At 43.8% G+C, this 24,107-nt stretch overlaps 6 protein-coding genes across 6 annotated transcripts in view; 2 read left to right on the plus strand and 4 right to left on the minus strand.

The window, feature by feature from the left end:
- Nucleotides 1-5,354: 5,354 nt before the first annotated feature.
- On the minus strand, nucleotides 5,355-5,735 carry LOC309564796 (histone H2B 1.1; the record flags this gene model as incomplete). The annotated part of the gene is made up of 1 exon (XM_082269478.1): nucleotides 5,355-5,735. The coding sequence occupies one exon, from the start codon at nucleotides 5,733-5,735 to the stop codon at nucleotides 5,355-5,357; it is 381 nt and encodes a 126-aa protein (XP_082125604.1).
- A 324-nt stretch (nucleotides 5,736-6,059) lies between these two features.
- LOC309564786 (histone H2A type 1-like) lies at nucleotides 6,060-6,452 on the plus strand (the record flags this gene model as incomplete). Its single annotated transcript, XM_082269468.1, has 1 exon — nucleotides 6,060-6,452. The coding sequence occupies one exon, from the start codon at nucleotides 6,060-6,062 to the stop codon at nucleotides 6,450-6,452; it is 393 nt and encodes a 130-aa protein (XP_082125594.1).
- A 1,475-nt stretch (nucleotides 6,453-7,927) lies between these two features.
- LOC309564844 (histone H4) lies at nucleotides 7,928-8,239 on the minus strand (the record flags this gene model as incomplete). The annotated part of the gene is made up of 1 exon (XM_082269529.1): nucleotides 7,928-8,239. One exon carries the CDS (start codon nucleotides 8,237-8,239, stop codon nucleotides 7,928-7,930), a length of 312 nt encoding a protein of 103 aa, XP_082125655.1.
- Nucleotides 8,240-21,549: 13,310 nt separating this feature from the next.
- LOC309564798 (histone H2B 1.1) lies at nucleotides 21,550-21,930 on the minus strand (the record flags this gene model as incomplete). The annotated part of the gene is made up of 1 exon (XM_082269480.1): nucleotides 21,550-21,930. The coding sequence occupies one exon, from the start codon at nucleotides 21,928-21,930 to the stop codon at nucleotides 21,550-21,552; it is 381 nt and encodes a 126-aa protein (XP_082125606.1).
- Nucleotides 21,931-22,254: 324 nt separating this feature from the next.
- Nucleotides 22,255-22,647, plus strand: LOC309564787 (histone H2A type 1-like; the record flags this gene model as incomplete). The annotated part of the gene is made up of 1 exon (XM_082269469.1): nucleotides 22,255-22,647. One exon carries the CDS (start codon nucleotides 22,255-22,257, stop codon nucleotides 22,645-22,647), a length of 393 nt encoding a protein of 130 aa, XP_082125595.1.
- A 1,412-nt stretch (nucleotides 22,648-24,059) lies between these two features.
- The window catches only part of LOC309564845 (histone H4), a gene marked incomplete at both ends in the record, with an annotated part of 312 nt that continues 264 nt past the window's right edge, over nucleotides 24,060-24,107 (minus strand). The window contains one exon of the mRNA XM_082269530.1: nucleotides 24,060-24,107. This exon is cut by the window's right edge and continues 264 nt beyond it. Within this exon, the coding sequence (XP_082125656.1) occupies nucleotides 24,060-24,107 (48 nt within the window).

Raw genomic sequence — 24,107 nt, forward strand, 5'->3', positions numbered from 1 at the left:
TGGCCATGATCTTAATGTCAATATTAAGGAGGGATATCGGGCGGTAATTAGCCCAGGAAGTGTCATCAGTCTGTGGTTTAGGGATCATCGAGATGGCAGCGGTGAGGGAATCAGGACCAAAGGAATGGCCCCCGAGTACGGAATTGTAAGCCTTGGTCAGCATAGGAGTCAGGAGGTCCGAGAAATGTTTGTAGTAAGAGGCTGTAAACCCATCCGGACCCGGTCGTTTATTGAGTTTAAGAGTTTTGATTGCATTACGAATTTCGAGGTCCGAGATGGGTGAGTCTAGAGCTTCACGTTGCGAAACTGATAGGGTGGGCAAGTCGAGGTCTGAGAGGAAGTCAGAAGTCTGCGCGTCGGGGGAGGGTTGAGGAGGAGAGTAGAGCTTGGACAGGTGGTGACGAAATGTCTCTAAGATCTTGACCGGATTGCTAGTGTGGGTTGTGGGGGAGGTTTTAAGGCGTATAGGTTTTCGGATGACATTGGCATTACGAAGGGACAGAGCCAAAAATGTATCAGGTTTATTGGCTTTAATGTAAAACCTGTGATGAGACCGTCGCAGTTGCTTTTCGGCCGAATCAGTGAGGAAGAGATCCAGCTCCAATGCGGCCTTGTCCAGGGAAAGTTTGTTGTCCGGGGTGGGTTGTGTTTGGTACTGGAGGTGGGCACTGGTGTAGGCTGAGTCTAGGGTGTGGTAGAGGTGTCGGCGTTCCTTTTTGCGACGAGAGGCCAGACTAATGAGGGCACCGCGGATGACTGACTTGTGCGCCTCCCAGAGTGTAAATGGCGTGACGTCAGTTGTGTCATTGTGGGCAATATAGTCTTTAAGCGCTCCGGCTATCTCCATTCTGTGGGAAGGGTGGGTTAGGAGGGTGTCGTTCAACGACCAGGTGAAAGAACGCTGCTTGGGTATCAGGGAGTCGAAGGTGGAAACTACTGCGTCATGATCCGACCATGGGATTGGAAGGATCGAGGAAGCCAAGAGTGAGGGTGAAGTCGCTATGGAGGTGAGAATATGATCAATACGTGAGGATGTCTTGTGCGGGTTGGAATAAAAAGTATACTGCCGTTTCGACGGGTTATGTTCGCGCCACGTGTCGATTAGAGAGTGAGCGTGGAGTAGCTGCCGGAAGGTGAGTCTACTTGTGGACTGCAAGGGAGCGGCTGGGGATTTGTCCAGAAAAGGATATAAGACCTGATTGGAATCTCCACAGAGGATAACTGTGCCTTTTTTGTGTTCTTCAGTGATTCGGAGAAAGTGGGAGAGAAAGGCCTGGGGGTTTGCGTTAGGTGCATAGTAGGAAGCTAAGGTTACCTCCGTGTCTAATAAGGTGCCAATGAGTATAAGGTACCTACCTTCAGGGTCTGCAATGGATGAATGAAGTGTGAACGGTGCCGTTCTGTGGAAAGCTATCAAAACCCCCCTCTTCTTAACTGAGGCTGACGCTGTAAAAAATTGAGGATAAGAGGAAGTTAGGTATTTGGGAGTATGCGAGGTTGAAAAGTGTGTCTCCTGGAGGCAAGCTACATGCACATCAAGGGAGGCCAAGGAGCGAAAGGCCTTGCGCCTCTTTTGTGGAGAGTTGAGACCCTGCACATTGAGGGTCAATACATTCAGAGAGGCCATTGCACAGGTGTGGGCTGGGAGCCTAGTATAAGGAACCAAATTATAACAACCGGAGCCCCCCGGCGAGGAGGAGGGGAGAGGGGGGGGAAGGAAGGAGAGGCAGAGAAAAGGCTCAGACGAGGAAGAAAAGGGGAGGAAAGGAGAGACACTGGGAGCAGCAGACGTATCAGCTCAGGTAAAATTTCAACAAACAAAAAACAAAAAACCAAGAACATCGTCCGTCAACGCAGTGGGTGACCACCTACGCTGAGGGAGGAGTGCCACCACTGGAAGTCTCCCAAGGGAGGGTTCCGGAGGTGGGTGGAGGCAGCAGTGTCAGCCGACGGGTGACAGATCCGCCCGTGGGTGAGATATGGTGATAAAGTCCAAGTTGGTGACCAGGAGAGACAATAGGATACAAAAGGAGAAGCAACCGTGTTAGGGTGTAGCGTAACCCGTAGGTACAAGCACAATGTTAAAGAACATAAAAAAAAACCCCAAAAGCATTAATTAGCAAGAATCTCAAAAAATTAAATAATACAAAAAAAAAAAAAAAAAAAAAAAAAAGGGGGGGGGGGAGGGAGATAGGGTCCTTCAGTGTCCCCAGCAGGGGGGACTCTTTGGGTAGAGGAGGAAAAGAAGTTCCCGGCAGGAATAGAGTTACTGTGAGTACCGTCCAATCTGTGCAGTTGTTGCTAGGATGGTCAAGCGTGGAGATGAGATGGCGATCCGTGACTTGGATTTGCCAGATAAGAGATCCAGGGTCTGCCGATGGAAGCCTGTGGGGCCGGCCTAGTAAACTAAATCAGTTCAGGGGACAAAGAAACAAAGGGGGGAGGGGACAAAAAAAAAAAAAAAAAAAAAAAAAAAAAATTTTTAAAGTCAGCATATGAGGAACAGAGTGACGGGAGTCACTCAAAGCAGGTGGTGCGAATACAAGCAGGGACATGTGTAGATGGGGCTCTCAGTCCATCGAGTCCATAAATGCAGGCAAGGGGGAGATGTGCCGGCTCCGCTTAGGGGTAGTTGGCGTAGTGGCGGTAGGTTTCAGGGGGGAGCGTGAGGCAGAGCGCCTGCGCTGTTGTGGAGCTGCGGGTGTCACAGGGGCTGAAGTCAGGTGCAAGTCCTGGAGGAGCTGCTGGAGGTCATCAGTGGTCTTGCAAGTGTGCTTGCGGCCCTGGTAGGTGAAGCGCAGAGAAAAGGGGAAGCCCCAGGAGTAAATGATATGGTGCTGTTGGAGAACTTGTAAAAGAGGTTTGAATGCCCTACGTTTGGTAATGGTAGCCTTGCACAGATCAGTAAAGAGCTGGTACGTATAGCCCTGGAAATGTAGGGTATCTTTTTGCCTTGCAGCTTGAAGGAGTTGTTCCTTAGTTTTGTAAAAATGGAGCTTGGCTATGATATCCCTGGGAGGTCCCTCAGATTTACGGGGGGCTAAAGCCCGGTGTATGCGGTCCATTTCCAGGCGCTCGATAGGGATGGATGGGGAGAGTTCCTGAAAGAGAGCTGTTACCGTGGATTGCAAGTCCATCACAGTTTCAGGGATCCCCCTAATCCTGATATTAGAGCGTCTGGCTCTGTTCTCCTGGTCCTCTAAGTGGTCCTGCAAGAGTTGGTTTTCCTCCCTGAGGGCCTCTAGCTCATCCGAGTGGTGAGAGACACTGATTTCAAGCTCGTCAGCCCTAAGTTCTAGATCAGCAGTACGTTGGCCCACTTCTCTAATTTCCTTAGTAAGCCTGTCAGTAATTTGGTCTGAGGTGGTTTTGAGGGCCTTATGGAGGATGCGCTCAAATTTCTGCAGCATCTCAGCAGGTGAGGAGCCGTAAGCTGCAGTAGCCCCCTGGGTGAGTGGGTAGTCGGAGTCAGACTCCCCTTCATCAGGGTGATGTAAATTGTTCCTGGGGGTCCTGGGTGTGCTGGGGCTGGCGTGGGAGACGAGCGGCGGCGCCATCTTGGATGATGCCCTGACCAGGACATCACGGATATTGCGGCTCTTGATCTTTGCTTTGGCGCCTCCCGAGACCATGGCGGGGTGGAGGGGGTTGCGGGAGTCAGCGGGGTGTGATCGGTATGTCGGAGATGCGGCTGGTCACCGTGGAGAGTGGCGGGCTGTCACCGTTCGGAGCGGTGCTCAGTCAGACATGTCTGACTTGGCGAGTTCCGCGCATGCGCCTAGGACAGTAACAATTCTGGGCTTAAAACTTTCCTCCAAGTTGCGGGAGGCACGATGGGTAGGTGAAGAGCCCCAATAAGCAGCTTAATCTGAGGATGGCTGCAGATTATGATGACAGACCGGCGGAGCTCTCTCCTGCTTCGGATCGTTTTGGCCGGTATTGGGGTCTTTTCTGTGTGGGCAGGAGGTCAGTAAATGAGCGTGGGGGCACCCGGGAGAAGGATGGATGTCCCGGATGAAGGTAGGCCTTACCGGGTCACCGATTGCGCGGTCGGGCTCCGTTGTAGGAAAGGCCGCGGCTTTTGCGGTTGTTAGGCCTCAAACCGCCGATCCTCGGATTTGGGTAGATTCTCCCCAATAGTGTGTGGGATCGGTTCTGGGGGCTCCGATGGGTCTCTTGGAGGTGTTTGTGGACCCTTTTAGGGGCAGATTGAGGAGGATGGCGAAGGATTTATTTTCCAGAACGGAGCTATCCTCAGAAGCGTCCGTCTCGCCCCACATTTTGTTCTTAAAACTAGTGATCGACCGTTATAGTTTTTTTTTTTTTTTTTTTTATTGCCGATACCGATAGTTTGGTCATCGCATATCGGTAAATATCAACCGATATTTTCTAAAATTAAAATAAATAAAAAAAAATAATATATATATACATATATGTTTTATTATTATTTTTTTTACAGGTACTCTTGTGGAGGGATCTGGGGGTCTAAAAGACCCCAAACCCCTCCTCTGCGCTTGGAAACATTCAAAACGCCACGTTTGGCTGTTTTATATGCTGTAATTTATTAGAATTTTGCGCAGAATGTGGGGAAGTCCCCTCCCCCTCCTTGTAATGGCAGGCTGTCCAATGACTTCATTGGAGAATTGTCTTCTTCTATAAAGGACTGTGTGCTGTCCGAGGTGATATTGTGATCAGATTTTTGTGTAGCTGATACTTTGTACATATTTTGTGTCATTTACCTATCAGGTAGCTTATGGCTTTATCTATGGACATCGATTTGCTGTTGGTGATGGAAATATATACAAATAGACAAAGATTTGGCTGGGCTGATTGAATAGATAAATGTTTCATTTTTCTTGTTTCTCTCCCCCATTGTGTTGTGGGAAAAAAGCTCCGCGATCTTCCCAACGTGTGATTTGAGATAAAGTAACAATGTAAGGCGGAGGATGTTTTATTGTAAGAATGTGTGAGTTCGGCATATACATGTTTATTCAGCTCTGCCGCCTTGTGGTGATTCCTGGTAGAACAGTCGGGTGTGTGTGCATTACGAGGCGATGAATAGGGAATGTATAGAGGCGAGTATATAGTATAGAGTGGAGATAGATCTCCGCAATAAATCTAGAATCAGGATGGGAATAGAAGGAAGGTTCGATCCACTCCCCTCCCAGTCTAGGCGATCTACAGTACTTATCTAAAGATAATTTAAAGAGAAAAGTTTTCTATTTTCTAAAAATTAATTAACTTCCTAAATGACAAAACACATAAAGATCGGAGTAGAGCTCTGCTGTGATGTCTGTGGGTGGCTCTTAGAAGAGCCTTTGTGTATTGTTGGGGTGATGGGTGGGGGAGGGGTATTACTTGGCGCTGGTGTACTTGGTGACGGCCTTAGTGCCCTCGGAGACGGCGTGCTTGGCCAGCTCTCCGGGCAGGAGGAGGCGGACGGCGGTCTGTATCTCCCGGGAGGTGATGGTGGAGCGCTTGTTGTAATGAGCCAGGCGGGAAGCTTCGCCGGCGATGCGCTCGAAGATGTCATTGACGAAGGAGTTCATGATGCTCATGGCCTTGGAGGAGATGCCGGTGTCGGGGTGGACCTGCTTGAGCACCTTGTAGACGTAGATGGCATAACTCTCCTTCCTGCTCTTCCTCCGCTTCTTGCCGTCCTTCTTCTGGCTCTTGGTCACGGCTTTCTTGGAGCCCTTCTTGGGCGCCGGGGCGGACTTGGCTGGTTCAGGCATGATCAAGGATAAGAATGTTTTCTCCGCTCTGAGAAGAGAAAGTGTACTGGCGCCGCCCTCATGTGCTGCTTATATAGGCGGTCCTATGCAAATGAGCCTCCTCCCTCCTCACTCTTCTATTGGAGGACTCAGCCATGTGATGGGGAGTGACGTCATGCTTTCCTACCTCTTTTACCGATTGGTCTAGATACAAACCTAGAGGTTATTGGCTGGCTTCAAACGTGGCCAATCACAGGGCGAGACGTCATATCATTCAGAGTATAACAGGAAAGGGAGCGGCTCCAGCCATTCACATCTCTTTGAGAACTCCATTATCACAGAATCATGTCTGGCCGCGGTAAACAAGGAGGAAAGGTTCGGGCTAAGGCCAAGACCCGATCATCCCGGGCTGGTCTGCAGTTCCCAGTCGGTCGTGTTCACCGCCTGCTCAGGAAGGGTAACTATGCCGAGCGGGTCGGGGCCGGAGCTCCCGTCTATCTCGCCGCTGTTCTCGAGTATCTCACCGCTGAAATCCTCGAGCTGGCCGGTAACGCCGCCCGCGACAACAAGAAGACCCGCATCATCCCCCGACACCTCCAGCTCGCCGTCCGCAACGACGAGGAGCTCAACAAGCTGCTCGGGGGCGTCACCATCGCCCAGGGAGGAGTCCTGCCCAACATCCAGGCCGTGCTGCTGCCCAAGAAGACCGAGAGCCACAAGGCTGCCAAGACCAAGTAATCCCCAACTCCTCTTCCTCACCAAACACAAAGGCTCTTCTCAGAGCCACCCACAACTACATACAAAGAGCCTCATACCTCATTCTGTGTCTTACAACAAATCACATCTATCACTCAGTAGGAAAAGTTTTTCATTCCTACAAATACCTCTAAAAAGCAAACAACTTGCTTATTAACCCTTCTAATACCGGGGACTTGTAGTGAGAACATTTCCTACATCTAAAGAGAGCCTTCCACTCATTATTGGAGAATCTCCTTTCTAAAGTTCTCATCTCCCTCCAGGAACTCCTCGTCATTCCCCATCCTTTATTCCTGCTGAATGGATTCTACAAATCAGCAATTACCAAACAAAACATCTTCCCAAGGATCTCCGATATCATCCAAGTCAGGATTCTCCTGTAAAGGAAGAAAAAACGTTCAGAACTGTGATTGGCTCAAATTTCCCGCAGGAATAGCATGGAAAGTTACAATCCTCTCTGATTGGCTGATCTGACATAAAATCTCCCTTCCGGGGAAAATTCATCAACGGTCACCCTCTGCTTCCAGGCAGTTTTATAAGCATTGAAATGTTACATTGTTTTAGGGTTTGATTTTACTACAGAATCCTCAGCCATTACTGGCGGATGAAAGGAACGCCCACAGCTCTGATTGGCTCAGATTTTAAATTTGCCCGCCTGAATTGTGGAGAACGTTACAGAGAAATAATCAGCCCTATTATACCGCCAAATCCGACATTTATCCGAGAAATATCAACACTTCATAGTTTTATTTTCACCGCTTAGTGAGGAATGACTACAAATGGAATCTGAAGATGAAAGAAAAGAGAACATATGAAAATGTTTTACATTATTTAAAGTCCTCAGAATCCCCCTCCCCCACACACAACATGAGAGGACTTCTCTCATAGATCTCTACCTTTCTATATGATGGGAAATAAAGGATTGCATGTTTCATTATCAGATCTGTGTAGAACTATATCTCCCCTCTGCCTGATATACAATTTGTACATATAGCAGATGCACAGATTTCTTCTTCCTGTATTACAATCGGAATGTTCACAAAAATTCTATTTCTAGAATCATCTCAGTATTAGTGATCTCCATTCTTTACATAATGAAATATACATTTTTAGGTTCAGTTCCAGGATAAACTATGATCTATTCTCCTGACTCAGCAATCGGCTCCACCACCCTGAGTGCTGACTGTACAATCTCCTATAGATCTACTGACCGCCCAATAAGATTCCACATATAATATTGTCCTGTTCTAACATCTATTGTTCAATCTGCTTTATGTTTAGCAGAGTGTATGGGCAGCCAGACATCGCTTCATTCAATTTCTTATTGTTACACGATAAATATATAGAAATTACATTTCTGAGTTATGAATCATCATCAGCCCTTTGTGTGAGAAGGTGGGTGGCCCTGAGAAGGACCTTTGTTGGGGTGAAGTGGGGTAAGCGGTGGGTGTCAGGGTTTAGCCTCCGAATCCGTAGAGAGTGCGGCCCTGGCGTTTTAGGGCATAGACGACATCCATGGCGGTGACGGTCTTCCTCTTGGCGTGCTCGGTGTAGGTGACGGCATCGCGGATGACATTCTCCAGGAAGACTTTGAGCACTCCGCGGGTCTCCTCATAGATGAGTCCGGAGATGCGCTTGACACCCCCTCTGCGGGCCAAACGTCGGATGGCGGGTTTGGTGATGCCCTGGATGTTGTCCCGGAGCACTTTCCTGTGGCGCTTAGCGCCTCCTTTCCCCAGACCCTTTCCTCCTTTACCGCGCCCAGACATGATGATTCTCTGCTACAAAGACAGACTGAGATCAGCTGTCTGCCCGCCCTCCTTATATACAGCCTAAGCGGACCAGATGGAAACCTTCCTGCGAAAGAGGCGGAGTCACACCATTCATACAAAATAAAGATAATCTTATTCATTTATAAGGCTCCTAATCATTATATTATATTCAGATACATTAATGTTGCATTACATACACAGCAATACATTTCCAGAAGATTCATGTATTCCTTCTTCTCATTTATTTTCGATTTATTCCTGGAGATTACACGAACAGGAAACTTAACACTTTATTACCAGAAACAAAGTAACCAGTTTCATGAAATTGTTCATAGTAATTTCATATAATTTAAATTTATAAATATTGTGAAAAGGAAACAAAGACACACATCTTCAGACATTTCACAGGCTGAGCGGACCTGATGGGAGACATGCTGAGAAGGGGGCGGGGTTCAGTCATTTATTACACTGCAGAGAAGTTAATTTATTTAGAAGCTTTTAAATGTTTTACTGAATAGAAACGGGTGTAATTTATCAGAAGCGCAATGTTTCCTTTATTGATCCACTGTACATTTTTTTCTGACATATCATGATGATATATATATATATATATATATATATATATATATATATATATATATATATATATATATATATATATTATTTATTTATTTCCCTTACTTAGAAACATTGTCAATATTTTGCTATTTCTATTTACAAAACGGGACCGATAAAATAGAAACATTTGTTTTATTAATTCATTGTACATATGTATCTGGCAGTGTCATTATTACTACATATTTCTACCAACACTTTCACTTTTTTATTCTGGTTTTAATATGAGGGAAATCTGTAACTACTTCATCTCTGAAAGACAGAACACTAATTATCGACCAGTTCCACGATCATATACAGAAGTGTATATGTTAATTTTCTCGGATATATGTCTCATCTGATGATCTCAGTGTCGGATTTGGCGGTACAATAGAGCTGATTATTTCTCTGTAACGTTCTTCACAATTCAGGCGGCAAATTCAAAACAGAGCAATATAAAATCTGAGCCAATCAGAGATGTGGGCGTTTCCTTCTTTAGCCAGTAATGTCTTTCTTATAAGGATTTCAAAGAAATGTATTCTGAGATCTTTCTCCGTTTCCCCCCCAGAAAATACTTGTTCAGTAGACTTTTCTTTGATCTCTATAGGAAACATTCTCTAGCCGGGCGGATTCTGTATTGTGAAGTAAAAGAAAAAAGACTGGAAGAAATGTGACATTTATATTTCTAACGTATTTATTATTCATGGTTAGATAAACTGCCCGACAATTCAGAGGACGGTTGATCGATGTTCCCGGAGGAAGAGATATGAGATTTTAGTGTGGGATTATTCTATCTGAGATAATTGGAACGTTCCATAGAATTCCGGCGGGAAATATGAGTTATAAAATGCGAACATTGCACCAATCACAGTTCTGGGCGTTTTCTTCCGATAATAAAATGTATTTTTCCTTCCAAGGAGTGTGAAGGGGGATCTGAGATCTGTGTTCCTTTTCAGATGGGGGATGTTTGTTTGGTATTTAATATTCAATGATCTCTAATGCTGTTGAATATCTTCTGGAGATCAAAGGATGGAGGAAAATGACAGCCAGTCCCTGTAAGGAGACCACATCCTTCCTTCACACATAAATACGATATAAACAAATATAAATAAATAAATATATAGCACGTTGTTCCCTCACCCGGATCACAATAGGAAACCTACAATCAGATCTCCTAAACATCTATATGCCGCACTCACACATTCTTACAATAAAACATCCTCCACAATCTCCCGCCTTACATTGTTACTTTATCTCAAATCACACGTTGGGAAGATCACGGAGCTTTTATCCCACAACACAATGGGGGAGAGAAGCAAGAAAAACTAAACATTATATCTTTGTCTATTGGTATCTATTTCCATCATCAACAGCAGATCGATGTCCATAGATAAAGGCATAAGCTGCCTGATAGGTAAATGACACAAAATATGTACAAAGTATCAGCTACATACAAATCTGATCACAATATCACCTCGGACAGCACACAGTCCTTTATAGAAGTTAGAAGTAGGAAATTGTCCAATAAAGTCATTTGACATGTTTACTAACATCTACATATCTGCATCTACATGCATTTCTTGTTTTGGATAAAATGTCACTTCTCCTGCAGTGAGATAGTCTCGCGGTCCCACTACTGCTTTATTTTTCTCTGTTCTTGTTATTTTGAATTACCTTTTTATTCACAATAAAATATATTGAGGAGAAAAAAAAGGCCTGCATTCTTGCTTATAAGAAAAAACTGACCTGATGGAAGACTGATGGAAGGGGCAGGGTCACAGCCATTCAATGATCTGCAGAGAATTTAATTTACTTAGACACATTGTTAAAATGTTTCCGATTTCTATTTACAAATAAGAGACTGAAATGAAACAACTGTGTTTATTGATTCGTTGTATATATATTTATCTGGCAGTGTCATGATTACTACAGATTTCTACCAGCCCTTTCACTTTTTGTTTATTTTAGGATGTAGGGGGGAATCCGTAACGGCTACATGTCATGTCTGAAAGATGAAACATTAATTATCGGTCAGTTCCCCGATCATATACAGATCTGATAATGAAACATGTAATACTTTATTTCCCATCATATAGAAAGGTAGAGATCTATGAGAGGAGTCATCTCACTATCATGTTCTGTATGTAGCAGTGGAAGGGGGGGGGGGGGGTTCTGCATTCTGAGATCATATGGAAATGCTTTACACTATTCAATAATCTTCCAATTTTATTTCTGTTTATTCCGTACTAATCAATTAATCTGCCTGAAAATAAAGTGTTACAGATATTTATTGGATACATATCTCATCTGATTATCTCAGTTCTCAGTGTGGGATTTGGTGTTATAATGGGACTGGTTATTTGTCTGTAACGTTTTTCACAATTCAAGCGGGAAGATTTGAAAATGGCTAATTCAGATCTGAGCCAATCAGAACTGTGAGCGGTTTCATTATCAGCCTTCATTGGTCAGCGATGTCTTTATGAGGAATCCAAAGAATTGTATTCGGAGATTTTTCTCCATTTTCAGCCCAGAAAAGATTTGTTCCATAGACTTTTTATAGATCTCTATAACAAACTATCTCTATAACAGAGCAAATTCTGTATTCTGATGTGCAAAATCAAACCTTAAAACAGAACAATAATATTTCTACATATATATTTCCTGGAAGTGAAGGGACAGTCCCGGAAAGAGTGATATTTTCTATGAATAATTTTCAGTGTCGGATTAGCCGATCTGAGATGATTGAGCAGATACAATGTTTCACTTTTCTTGCTTCTATCCTCCATTGTGTTGTGGAATAAAAGCTCCTTTTCAAAAAAGTTTTTTTTCAGCAAAAACATGCCCCCCTTCTCCTGGGCACCCAGTTCTTCCATGACATATTTGGGCATTCAACTCACCTCCCAGTCCTGGGCAGCACCCTCAAATCTTCAGAAGTATGAGATGAACCCCAAAAACTTGGAAAGGTGGATCTCACACGTACCAACACAGACTATCCCCCAATTTAACTGATCCCCAAAGGTTTTTGATTAAATAGCGGAAGAGAAAATATAATCCAAAAAAGTGTATGTATCTCACATGTACACAACCACACTAGGCCCCAATTACTATTGTTTGTACCCCTAAAAGGCTGGATGAGGAGTAGGGGGAGTATGGAACAGGCAGCACCCTCAAATCTTCAGAAGTATGAGATGAACCCCAAAAACTTGGAAAGGTGGATCTCACACGTACCAACACAGACTATCCCTCAATTTAACTGATCCCAAAAGGTTTTTGATTAAATAGCGGAATAGAAAATATGATCCAAAAAAGTGTATGTATCTCACACGTACACAACCACACTAGGCCCCAATTACTATTGTTTGTACCCCTAAAAGGCTGGATGAGGAGTAGGGGGAGTATGGAACAGGCAGCACCCTCAAATCTTCAGAAGTATGAGATGGACCCCAAAAACTTGGAAAGGTGGATCTCACACGTACCAAAACAGACTATCCCCCAATTTAACTGATCTCCAAAGGTTTTTGATTAAATAGCGGAATAGAAAATATGATCCAAAAAAGTGTATGTATCTCACACGTACACAACCACACTAGGCCCCAATTACTATTGTTTGTACCCCTAAAACGCTGGATGAGGAGTAGGGGGAGTATGGAACAGGCAGCACCCTCAAATCTTCAGAAGTATGAGATGAACCCCAAAAACTTGGAAAGGTGGATCTCACACGTACCAACACAGACTATCCACCAATTTAGGGGAAAAAATATATAATAGACAGATAGAGGGAGAGCCGAGACTCAGGAGGATTAGCACAATATATTTTGGGGTGTCATTTTTGCTATGTGCATACTATGTGTTTGAAATATCTTATAAATCAGGGGTCTTCAAACTATGGCCATCCAGTTGTTTAGGAACTACAATTCCCATCATGCCTAGTCATGTCTGTGAATATCAGAGTTTTACAATGCTTCATGGGACATGTAGTTCCGCAACAGCTGGAGGGCCATCGTTTGAGGATCCCTGTTATAAATGAACAACTTTGTGTAAAAAAAATGCACTTTAATTTTCTTTTCATATTTTCCAAAAACTTGAAAAGAAATTACATGTTCAAAAGACTCATTATGCTTAACAGAATATACGTTTGGGTGTTTACTTTGCTAAATGGGGTAATTTTGTGGGCGTTTCATTTGCACTGGTGCTCAAGGGCCTTCTTTTTTTTTTAAACATAAATTTTTATTGAAAGTTTTTCAGATAATACAGTAATAACAAAGTATTGGGTAAGGCCGTGATTACATAAACAGAAGCATTAACATCAGCTTCAAATGTGCAAATACAGGAAAAATTGTCAATGAGCAAAAAAAGGCATGTTGAGAGCCCCTAACATAGGGAACCCCCAACCATAATTGCATTATAGGCATACCAGTAAGAGTAGTACCTCAATAAACCATGGGCGAGGGCGGACCTAGAACCCGAACGGAGTGGGAAGATGAAAAGAGGAGTACCTGTCCCCCCCAATGGGAACACACTGTGAACAGGTAGTCCCCAGCGTCGCTTACTGGACAAAGCGGGCTGCCACTACCCGCCCCCTCACTCCGGGGTCCAGGCCGCCAGCGTGTGGTGAGCCCATTACAAAGCAAATGGTGAGCACCATTTACTACTAGCAGACAATTGGAAACCTCAAAACATGCCAGACTTGTTGATTACAATGAGAATCGCCATCGCAGCCTGGAGGGAACTACATAAACACACAAATGTAGGAGATGCCCATTGTAAACAAAGACTACCTATCCGACTACTAGACATCTTGATCCCATGTCTATCTACCCTAAAATGGAAGGACAGTGACATCCACTGGATTGACGACCTCTTTAGCGACATCGACTGAAACCATTTACTTCCCTCACTCAACAATACCAAATCCCTCGTTCGGAACTATAGACTTACACTCGTATCTCCACGTTCCTGACTAAAAACCCACCAGCACCCATCACTATTCCATACCCAGTATACCAGTTCCTCACAACCCCTCCTGGGTCGATAAAAGGCATCACCTTCTTCTATAACATATTCCATGCCAAAAAAAAAAACTTTTCAAAAATGAAATCCCATGATTAAGTGGGAGGGCGACCTCCAACGACCTTTCTCACCACAACAGTGGACCCACACCTTCCGGCACTCGTACGGGGTGTCGAAATGCACCAACCACTGGGAACTGTCGTAGAAAATTCTCTCCCGCTGGTACCTTACACCATATAGGCTGTCTCAATTCTACCCAGCACACTCCCCGCTCTGCTGGCGAGAGTGTGGCCAGGTTGGCAACTTATACCACATCTTGTGGACATGTAAAAACCTTACAAGCTTCTGGAACCAGGTCTTTGGCCTCATCTCCTCTGTAACACAATCGCCCATTAAGCTAAATCCGGCTTTGGCACTCAATACCCTGGCCATCGATCTGCTTCCTAGTAAGGTCAGATGGGTTGTTTCACACATTTTGCTGGCCGCTAGGGCCACCATTACTAGGAGATGGAAAAAAAAAAGAAGCACCAAACCTATTGGAGGTTGTAGCCTCAGTGACACTCACGTTTGAATTTAAGAAATCACTAGCATTACAGTGCCATTCTCTTAGGACACATACCAAACACTGGGAACCATGGATCACTTGGAATGATAAATGAGTGTTAATTGTTTCTGACTATATCTCTCGAATAACAATACCTTGTATTACTTGTTGTTTATGTAAATTTATTTTTTCTGTTGTGTCTTTTGACACCTTGAATGCATTTCTTGTATCTGCTGTTTAAAACCAATAAAAATCTGTTTGGGAAAAAAAAAAGAAGTAAGTGTCGGCCATAAAAGGCCCCAAAAATTAGCCCACATGGGTTTAACTGACAGCAAAGAACTTAGTATTTGATGGCTAGAGGTACAGTAGGCATTCACAGTATACAGAAGTAAGTGTCGGCCTGTATAGGCTCCAAAAAAATTAGCTCACATGGTTTGAACTGACAGCAAATAACTTAGTATTTGATGGCTAGAGGTACAGTAGGCATGCACAGTATACAGAAGTAAGTGTTGGCCTGTATAGGCTCCAAAAATTAGCTCACATGGGTTTAACTGACAGACCATTGTTAGACCATGTGTCTGTGGTCAGATGTATCTTGGCACCAACACTGTGTGCCAGAGATATATTCACTTGCCGCTGAACATGGCCATACAGCTCTGGAATGCCCTTTTGCGAGAAATATTTCCTGCTTGGGACCTCCCATTGTGTTGTTCCAATGGCCACAAATTTACAAAAGGCCTCCGAGTCCCACAGTTGATATGGCAGTAGTTTGCGGGCTATCAGTTCCGACAAGCCAGCAGTCAAACGTTGGGCAAGAGGGTTATCCGGCATCATTATTTATTTCCGCTCCAACATTTGGACCACAGAAGCCTGCCTTTTTCCAGAACAACGTGATGACGGCATCATGGAAGGGGGAGTGGAGGGCAAATGTGAGGAGAGATGAGAAGGAGAAGGGGCTGGACGATGAGAGCCTGGAGTGTTGCTTTGTGGGTTCTGATGGTGTTGCTCCCACTGGGCTCGGTTATGGGAGTTCAGGTGCCTTCTTAAGGCGGTGGTCCCTAGGTGAGTGTTGGGCTTACCGCGACTTATGCATGGACTGCAAAGGCTGCAGATGACAACACTGTTGTCAGCAACGGACACATTAAAAAAAACCCACACTGCGGAGCCATGTGCCGGCGTCCTGCTAATGCCAGATGTGACTGTACATGGTTGATGGCTCACTCCTGATACATTTGCAGTCTGCTTTCTACCTCTTGTGCAATGCAAATTCTGCCTGCCTCTCCTCCCTATCTGCCGGCCCGTCTCCCCCTCTGAACTCCCTTCCTCTTTCTCTCTTGTGGACTCCCACGTGATGTCCATAGGCTCGTCATCATCCACGTCACCTTCCCCACTACTAACATTCAAGATCTCTGAGTAGGCAGCAACAGCGGGGACCAACCTCCTTGGGCTGATCTGGGTACTGTCGTCAGACTGCTGAGTGGCGGCTGTTGCTACCTCCTCTTCCTGATCCAATGCCAACAATGGCTGTGCATCGCAAACGTCTTGTGATGGATTGGAAAATAATTCCAGTGACTCAAATGGAGGGTATGTGGTGGTGGTGTCTTTGGGGGTGCACACAGCAGAGCGTGAAGAGGGTGCAGATAGAGAGGATGAGGAGGGTGCAGAAGAGGAAGGCTGAGTGACCCACTCAACCAAGTCTGGTGCGTCCTTTGCCGTAATTGCACGCGCCTTTTGAAACTTCACAGTTAGGCTCCGGCCTATTGCTCCTGCCCTACCACTACCACCCCTGCATACGTCTCTGTCTCTTCCTCTGCCTGTCATGTTTTTTAATTACCGTGTGACAAAAGTCTCTAGAGAATTGCATTATATCTGGAAAAAGGTAGATAACACCCCACTTCAATATGTGGTATTGGGGTATCTATCACACCAGTTCTACAAATAATTGGCCAGTAACTGTTGTCACTTTGTGTAGCACAGTCAACACAGCAAGAGAGGACAATTTTTTGCAGGACTAAAGTACACTCTTAGAAAAGTATACTGTTAAAAAACACCCCACTTCAATATGTGGTATTGTGGGGCCACTGGTCTATCACACCAGTTGTTGAAAAAAATGGCCAGGGAGTTTATCGCTGTGTGTATCAGACTTAACTCAGCAAAAGAGGCAATATTGTTGCAGGACACAAATGCACTTGTAAAAGTATACTCAGATAACACCCCACTTCAATATGTGGTATTGGGGGGCCACTGGTCTATCACACCAGTTCTACAAATAATTGGCTAGGGAGTTTGTCACTGTGTGTAGTATTGCTGCAGCAATGCTCAGTCCGCACACCTGTCACAATGCTGCACAGTGCACAATACTACTACTAATCCACTATAATATGCTTTCTACAAAGTATATTATACTGTAGATTAACCCCCTCCCCCACCCCCTTTTTAGTGCACTGCACAGCAATACCAAAAAAATTGCAGCCCTTTAAATGACTGTTGTGGACATTAACAGAGCAATTTGTGTCACTGCTGACGATCTCTAACTGCCCCTACAGCACAGACTGGATACTTGCCCCCAATACTAAAGAGACTGTAATAGACCCTATACCGACATTGCAGCACTTTAAATGACTTTTGTGGACATTAACAGAGCGATTTGTGTCACTGCAGATGACGATCTCTAACTGCCCCTACAGCACAGACTGGATAACATGTCCCTATACTGAAGAAAGACTGGACCTATACCGATATACCAGCCCTGAAAAGGACTATTGTGGACATTAACATAGCAATTTGTGTGACTGCAGCCAATCTCTAACTACCCCTAAAGCAACCCCTGGATACCTGTCCCTAACCTGAAAAGAGACTGTAGAAGGCCTATACGGAAATACCAGCCCTGAAAAGGACTTTTGTGGATCTTCACAGTGCTATATGTGTCTAGCAAACTCTCACTGATGAGCACAGCAGACCTCTCCCTACACTGGCAAAAAGAGGAACGTGAAATGGCCGCCAGGTCAGGTCTATTTATAGGGTAGGGGGACTGTCCATGTGCTGAAATGTTTCAATTGGCTGTCCTGTTCCACCTGACGGCTGTGTCATGGGTCAAAGTTCTCCCCAATGTAAACTAATATGGCCGTCGCAAACTACGCCATGTGTTTGCAAATTTGTCGGGTAGCAACCAAGCAAAATTTGCCGTGAACCGACCGCCGGGCGAACCGCAAGGCCATCTCTATTAAGTGGTTAATGTTAGCAGCAATATACTGTTTGAACCAATAATGTGTTAGTTTATAGACAATATTTGAGCAGCAAACACCACTTGTTGAAGATTTCATTGCTTGGTGGGTGAACCTTCTCGAAAGGGGCAAACTTGATCTTTGGACACATTTGTGTGTGTGTGTGTGTGTGTGGGGGGGGGGGTGATTTTTGTATAATTTTCAGGTCATTAATCTCTTTTCTTGTGCTTTTCAGGGGTTTTATTGCTCTAGTTGACTAAATTCAAATGTCCATATTTACTCTGTAGCACTTAAAACCCTAACTAAAAAAAAAACAAAAAAAAAAAAAAAAAAACATAAATTATAATACATTTAAAAAAGAGCACTTTTTATTTTTTTATTTTCCCAGCCTTGTTCCCAGAGACTTTAATGACGTTCGTTGTTCAGCTCCGAAGTTATGTGATGTTCGGAAGTTATGGAACGATGGGGGGGTCCAGGATTGGAGATTATATGTAACTTCACCAATAAATGAGCTAAACATTTCAGTGAAACAATTTTCTACTTCTAACTTATATAAAGGACTGTTATCCGAGGTGATATTATTGTAATCAGATTTGTATGTAGCTGATACTTTGTACATATTTTTGTCATTTACATATCAGGCAGCTCATTGATTTAGCTATGTACAATGATCTGTTGCTTATTCATTAAATAGATACAGATAGACAAAGATTTGACTGGGCTGACCGAGTAGATACAATGTTTCGTTTTTCTTGCTTCTATTCCCCATTGTGTTGCGAGTTAAAAGCTCCACGATCTTCCCAAATACAAAGTAACAAATTTATGGCGGGAGATTGTTGAGAATCTGTTATTGTAACAATGTTTGAGTGAGGCATAAAAGTTTAGTAACCTCTGCCACCTTGTGGTCATTCCAGGTACAACACCTCGGTGTGTGCAGTACAAGGAGATGAATAGGAAATGGCTAGAAAGTGGAGATGATCTCCGCAAAAAAATATAGAATACATAGAAATAAATTATTATGACTATTATATATTTATTGAAGCCTCACAAACATGTCACCCACATCTCTGTACAAAGAGCCGGACATACGCAGCATTTATTCCTATTCTTAAATAAGGATATATTTTATTAATGTGATAAATTGTATTATTACTGTCAGATGAAGTGCACTCTAAAGGCAAACACTTTGTCTTCTTATCGCACTCAGACTTGTAATGCAGGTGAATAGTAATGAGGGGAAATGTGATCACAGGACATCATTCTCTCATCTCTTTTACTTCCAATCTTTTCTATGCTGATCGTCTACTCACCGCTAAACTCCTCCAACCAAAACCATGCACACCTACATAGAGCTCCAATGTCAGAACACATTGTACTCCATATTTCCAGAAATTATTTCCCCAATTTGCTATTAATAGACCACGCCTATGATGGCTCCGAGTTGCTATATTTAAATCTCCCGCCATAATTCTACTGGCCGTTAGGAAGATTCAGCCGCATTATACCGCTAAAGCCGACATTGTAGAAGTTCTATTCATAGATCTGTTCATCTTCCTCCAAAATGACATCACTTGTGTCGGTTTTCAGCTTTCAAATATTTTCTCCAAAGCGGTAAAATCCTCGAATATTACTGCCACAAGCCCGCCAAGTAAACCCAATCATTTTTTTTTTTTTTTTTTTTAATTACCAAACCCAACGGATCTTCTCAGAGTCACCCACTTCTATCTAAGAAGGAGCCGGACATACATGTGTGGGAGATCTGATTGTATAATTAGACACCGAAAATTGTGATCCGGGTGGGGGGACAATGTGCTATAATGACACCTGTCCGTCCTAACAGCAATTAAGTTTTTTTTTTTTTTATATGATTTTAAAGTCTAATATAACACATTGAATTGATGTGAGTTTAGATAAGCAGGTGATCTCCTTGGTGTCCATTGCCCTCCATCCTTTAGATTAGACACATTGTTGGGATATGGGACCCATAATCCAATGATAAGGTGCAGAGAACCGTTTGATGGATCAGTAGATGACAACGGGGTGACATAGTCGGAGCTCAGCACTAACTGCAATACATTTTGCTGTTTTTAAACATATTTGTGATGATCTAATAGAGACAACATTGATTGATTTTCCTTCCACCTATTCTGGAGCTGTTGTAGGGTCAGGAAAATTCGCATTACCCTAATTCTATTTTTCACATTATATGGGGGAGGGGGTGGGACTACAACAATAAATAGAAGACTTTACTTGCACAAGTAATAGAAATGAAGGAAACAGTGAATTGTACAGAAATCCTCTCTTCATCCATTCCCTGTTCATATTTGGCGCTATTCTTCCTTTACTGCGGTTTCCTCGTTCTTCCTTGGAGATTACACAGAAAACATTCATCTGTCACACATCATAACAATTTCATATTTATACAATATTACTGTAAAAAAAAAAAAAAAAAAGGCCTGCATTCTTGCTTATAAGAAAAAGCTGACCTGATGGAAGACTGATGGAAGGGGCGGGGTCACAGCCATTCAATACTCTGCAGAGAATTTCACTTACTTAGACACATTGTTAACATTTTTCTGATATCTAGTTACAAAAACTGTGTTTATTGATTATTTGTATATATTTATCTGGCAGTGTTGTGATTACTACAGATTTTTACCAGCCCTTTCACTTTTCCTTTATTTTAGGATGTAGGGGGGAAATCCGTAACGGCTACATGTCATGTCTGAAAAATGAAACATTAATTATCGGCCAGTTCCCCGATCATATACAGATCTGATAATGAAACATGTAATACTTTATTTCCAATCACATAGAAAGGTAGAGATCTATGAGAGAAGTAATCTCACTATCATGTTCTGTATGTAGCAGTGTGTGTGTGTGTGTGTGGGGGGGGGGGGGGGGGTAGGGATTCTGCATTTTGAACATATGGAAATGTTTTACATTATTCAATAATCTTTCATTTCTATTTCTGTTTATTCCATATTAATCGAATCTGCCTGAAAATAAAGTGTTAAAGATATTTATCGGATAAATATCTCCTCTGATGATCTCAGTGTGGGATTTGGTGTTATAATGGGGTTGATTATTTCTCTGTAACGTTTTCACAATTCAGGCGGGAAATTTGAAAATAGCTATTTCAGATCTGTGCCAATCAGAACTGTGAGCGGTTTCATTATCAGTCTTATTTAGGCAGCGATGTCTTTATGAGGAATCTAAAGAATTTTATTAGGAGATTTATCTCCGTTTTCAGCCTAGAAAATATTTGTTCCGTAGACTTCTCATAGTTCTCTATAACAAACATCCAATAACAGAGCAACTTCTGTATTCTGATGTGCAAAATCAAACCTTAAAACAGAACAATAATATTTCTACATATATATTTCCTGGAATTGAAGGGACTGTCCGGGAAAGAGTGATATTTTCTATGAATAATTGTCAGTGTCGGATTAGCCGATCTGAGATGACTGAGCAGATATAATGTTTCACTTTTCTTGCTTCTATCCCCCATTGTGTTGCGGAATAAAAGCTTCACGATCTTCCCAGATAAAGGAACAATGTAAGGCAGGAGATTGCGGAGAATCTCTCATTGTAACAATGCAGCAGAGGTGATTAGAGCAGTTGGGTGTGTGCAGTACAAGGCGAGGAATAGGAAATGTATAGAGCCAGAAAGGGGAGACGATCTCCGCAATAAAGAAGGATGAGATTAGAAGGTTTTATTCATTCCCCTTCCAGTCTGACCGACCTACTTCTCATCTCAAGATTATTAATGATGCCATTTTGAGTTCATTTTAAATTATCCGAAGAGCTAAAACTTGTAAAAGTAATAAATTGTACGATACATAAAAATTGTATGACAGCTCGGTTGTGTAGTATGTGGGTGGCTCTTAGAAGAGCCTTTGTGTGTTGTTGGGGTGATGGGTGGGGGAGGGGTATTACTTGGCGCTGGTGTACTTGGTGACAGCCTTGGTGCCCTCGGAGACGGCGTGCTTGGCCAGCTCTCCGGGCAGGAGGAGGCGGACAGCGGTCTGTATCTCCCGGGAGGTGATGGTGGAGCGCTTGTTGTAATGAGCCAGGCGGGAAGCTTCGCCGGCGATGCGCTCGAAGATGTCATTGACGAAGGAGTTCATGATGCTCATGGCCTTGGAGGAGATGCCGGTGTCGGGGTGGACCTGCTTGAGCACCTTGTAGACGTAGATGGCATAACTCTCCTTCCTGCTCTTCCTCCGCTTCTTGCCGTCCTTCTTCTGGCTCTTGGTCACGGCTTTCTTGGAGCCCTTCTTGGGCGCCGGGGCGGACTTGGCTGGTTCAGGCATGATAAGGGATAAGAATGTTTTCTCCGCTCTGAGAAGATAAAGTGTACTGGCGCCGCCCTCATGTGCTGCTTATATAGGCTGTCCTATGCAAATGAGCTTCCTTCCTCCTCACTCTTCTATTGGAAGACATGGTCATGTGATGGGGAGTGACGTCATGCTTTCCTTCCTCGTTTACCGATTGGTCTAGATGCAAACCTAGAGAGCATTGGCTGGCTTCAAACGTGGCCAATCATAGAGCGAGACGTCATATCATTCAAAGTATAACAGGAAAGGGAGCGGCTGCAGCCATTCATATCTCTTTGAGAACTCCAATATCACAGAGACATGTCTGGCCGCGGCAAACAAGGAGGAAAGGTTCGGGCTAAGGCCAAGACCCGATCATCCCGGGCTGGTCTGCAGTTCCCAGTCGGTCGTGTTCACCGTCTGCTCAGGAAGGGTAACTATGCCGAGCGGGTTGGGGCCGGAGCTCCCGTTTATCTGGCCGCCGTCCTCGAGTATCTCACCGCTGAGATCCTCGAGCTGGCCGGTAACGCCGCCCGCGACAACAAGAAGACCCGCATCATTCCCCGACACCTCCAGCTGGCAGTCCGCAACGACGAGGAGCTCAACAAGCTGCTCGGGGGCGTCACCATCGCCCAGGGAGGAGTCCTGCCCAACATCCAGGCCGTGCTGCTGCCCAAGAAGACCGAGAGCCACAAGGCCGCCAAGACCAAGTAATCACCACCGGTTCATCCACGTCACCCAACACAACGGCTCTTTTCAGAGCCACCCACCCATCCATACATAGAGCTGCATACATCTACATTGTTATTCGGAGATCTAATTGTAACAATGAAAGATTGCATTTATTTTCCAGGTAGGAAATAAAATACTTACTATGACTAGAAGGTGTGATTCCCCATGGGGGGGAACAATGTCTTAGGATGACACGTGGCAGTAATAAGAAATGATGATAGATGTTTATATTGGAACGCTTTCAGTGTCCCTTTTTATAGAGCAATGTCCTCTCATTACAGGGACTCCTCTTCATTCTCCTCCATCCTTTACTTCTCATCATCACAAATCATTCTAGAAATAACAATCCCCCCCCCCCCCTCCTTCACTCTCACCGCAACACAAATATACATTGTCATGTCATCTCTCATGGAATCTCACAGTTCTGATTGCTGCAATCTTCATGTTTCCCGCCACAATTCTCTTTACACTTCCCATCTACCATCACGATAATACAGCAGCTTCTATTGTGGAACATTCATCAACGGTCCCTTTATTTCACAACGATAATCCATACATTGATAAACGTCCGTTTTGTTGTTTGATACTTCAGAGTCCGCCCTGCTGTAGAGATGATTAGAAAGTCACTGAACACGTGACCTCTACTCTGAGAAAGGAGAGGGAGCGCACACTTTCTTTGTACTCATAGGAAAGACATTAGTGGCTGGCTGTGGGATCTCCCACAACTCTGATTGGCCAATATTTCAAATTTCACCCGCCTGAATTGTGTAAATCGTTACACAAAAATCCATTTCTTTTATACCGCCAAATCCGACCCTGAATACTGAGATCAACTTTGATTGGAAAAACATCAACACTTTAATTTCAATCAGATTAGAGAGGGGTGACCGGATTATTACTGACCAAAAAATGTCCTTTATTGCAAGTGCTCGGAATCCACCGCTATACACAGAAGACCACAGTCACATGACTTCTACCTTTCTTTATGATGAGAAAATAGAGTAATGATCATCTAGAAATGTCACTGAGCGATATTTATTGTCCCCTTATCACACCCCAAATTTTTCTATAAAGAAATGTGAGGGGACTGGAAATAATGCCTAAGAAAGGGGTTTATCGGTGTCTCAACAAGCTAGCTGAAAAATAATAAAGTGATCTAACGATATTGTAAGCGGAGAGAATATAAACACTAGATCGCTTCGATCTGTTGTATTCCAAGTAAAATAAAGTTGTACAATCGGATTAATATGTGTTTAGCTAAAAAGCTTTCATTCCGACGTGATAAAAGTTGATCTAAGAGAAATAAATGGTTACAGCTCTTTGTAGGAGAAGGTGGGTGGCCCTGAGAAGGACCTTTGTTGGGGTGAAGTGGGGTAAGCGGTGGGTGTCAGGGTTTAGCCTCCGAATCCGTAGAGAGTGCGGCCCTGGCGTTTGAGCGCATA

The sequence above is a fragment of the Pelophylax lessonae genome (genome assembly GCF_965119305.1).
Source record: "Pelophylax lessonae genome assembly, chromosome: 9".
NCBI classification, from domain to species: Eukaryota; Metazoa; Chordata; class Amphibia; order Anura; family Ranidae; genus Pelophylax; species Pelophylax lessonae.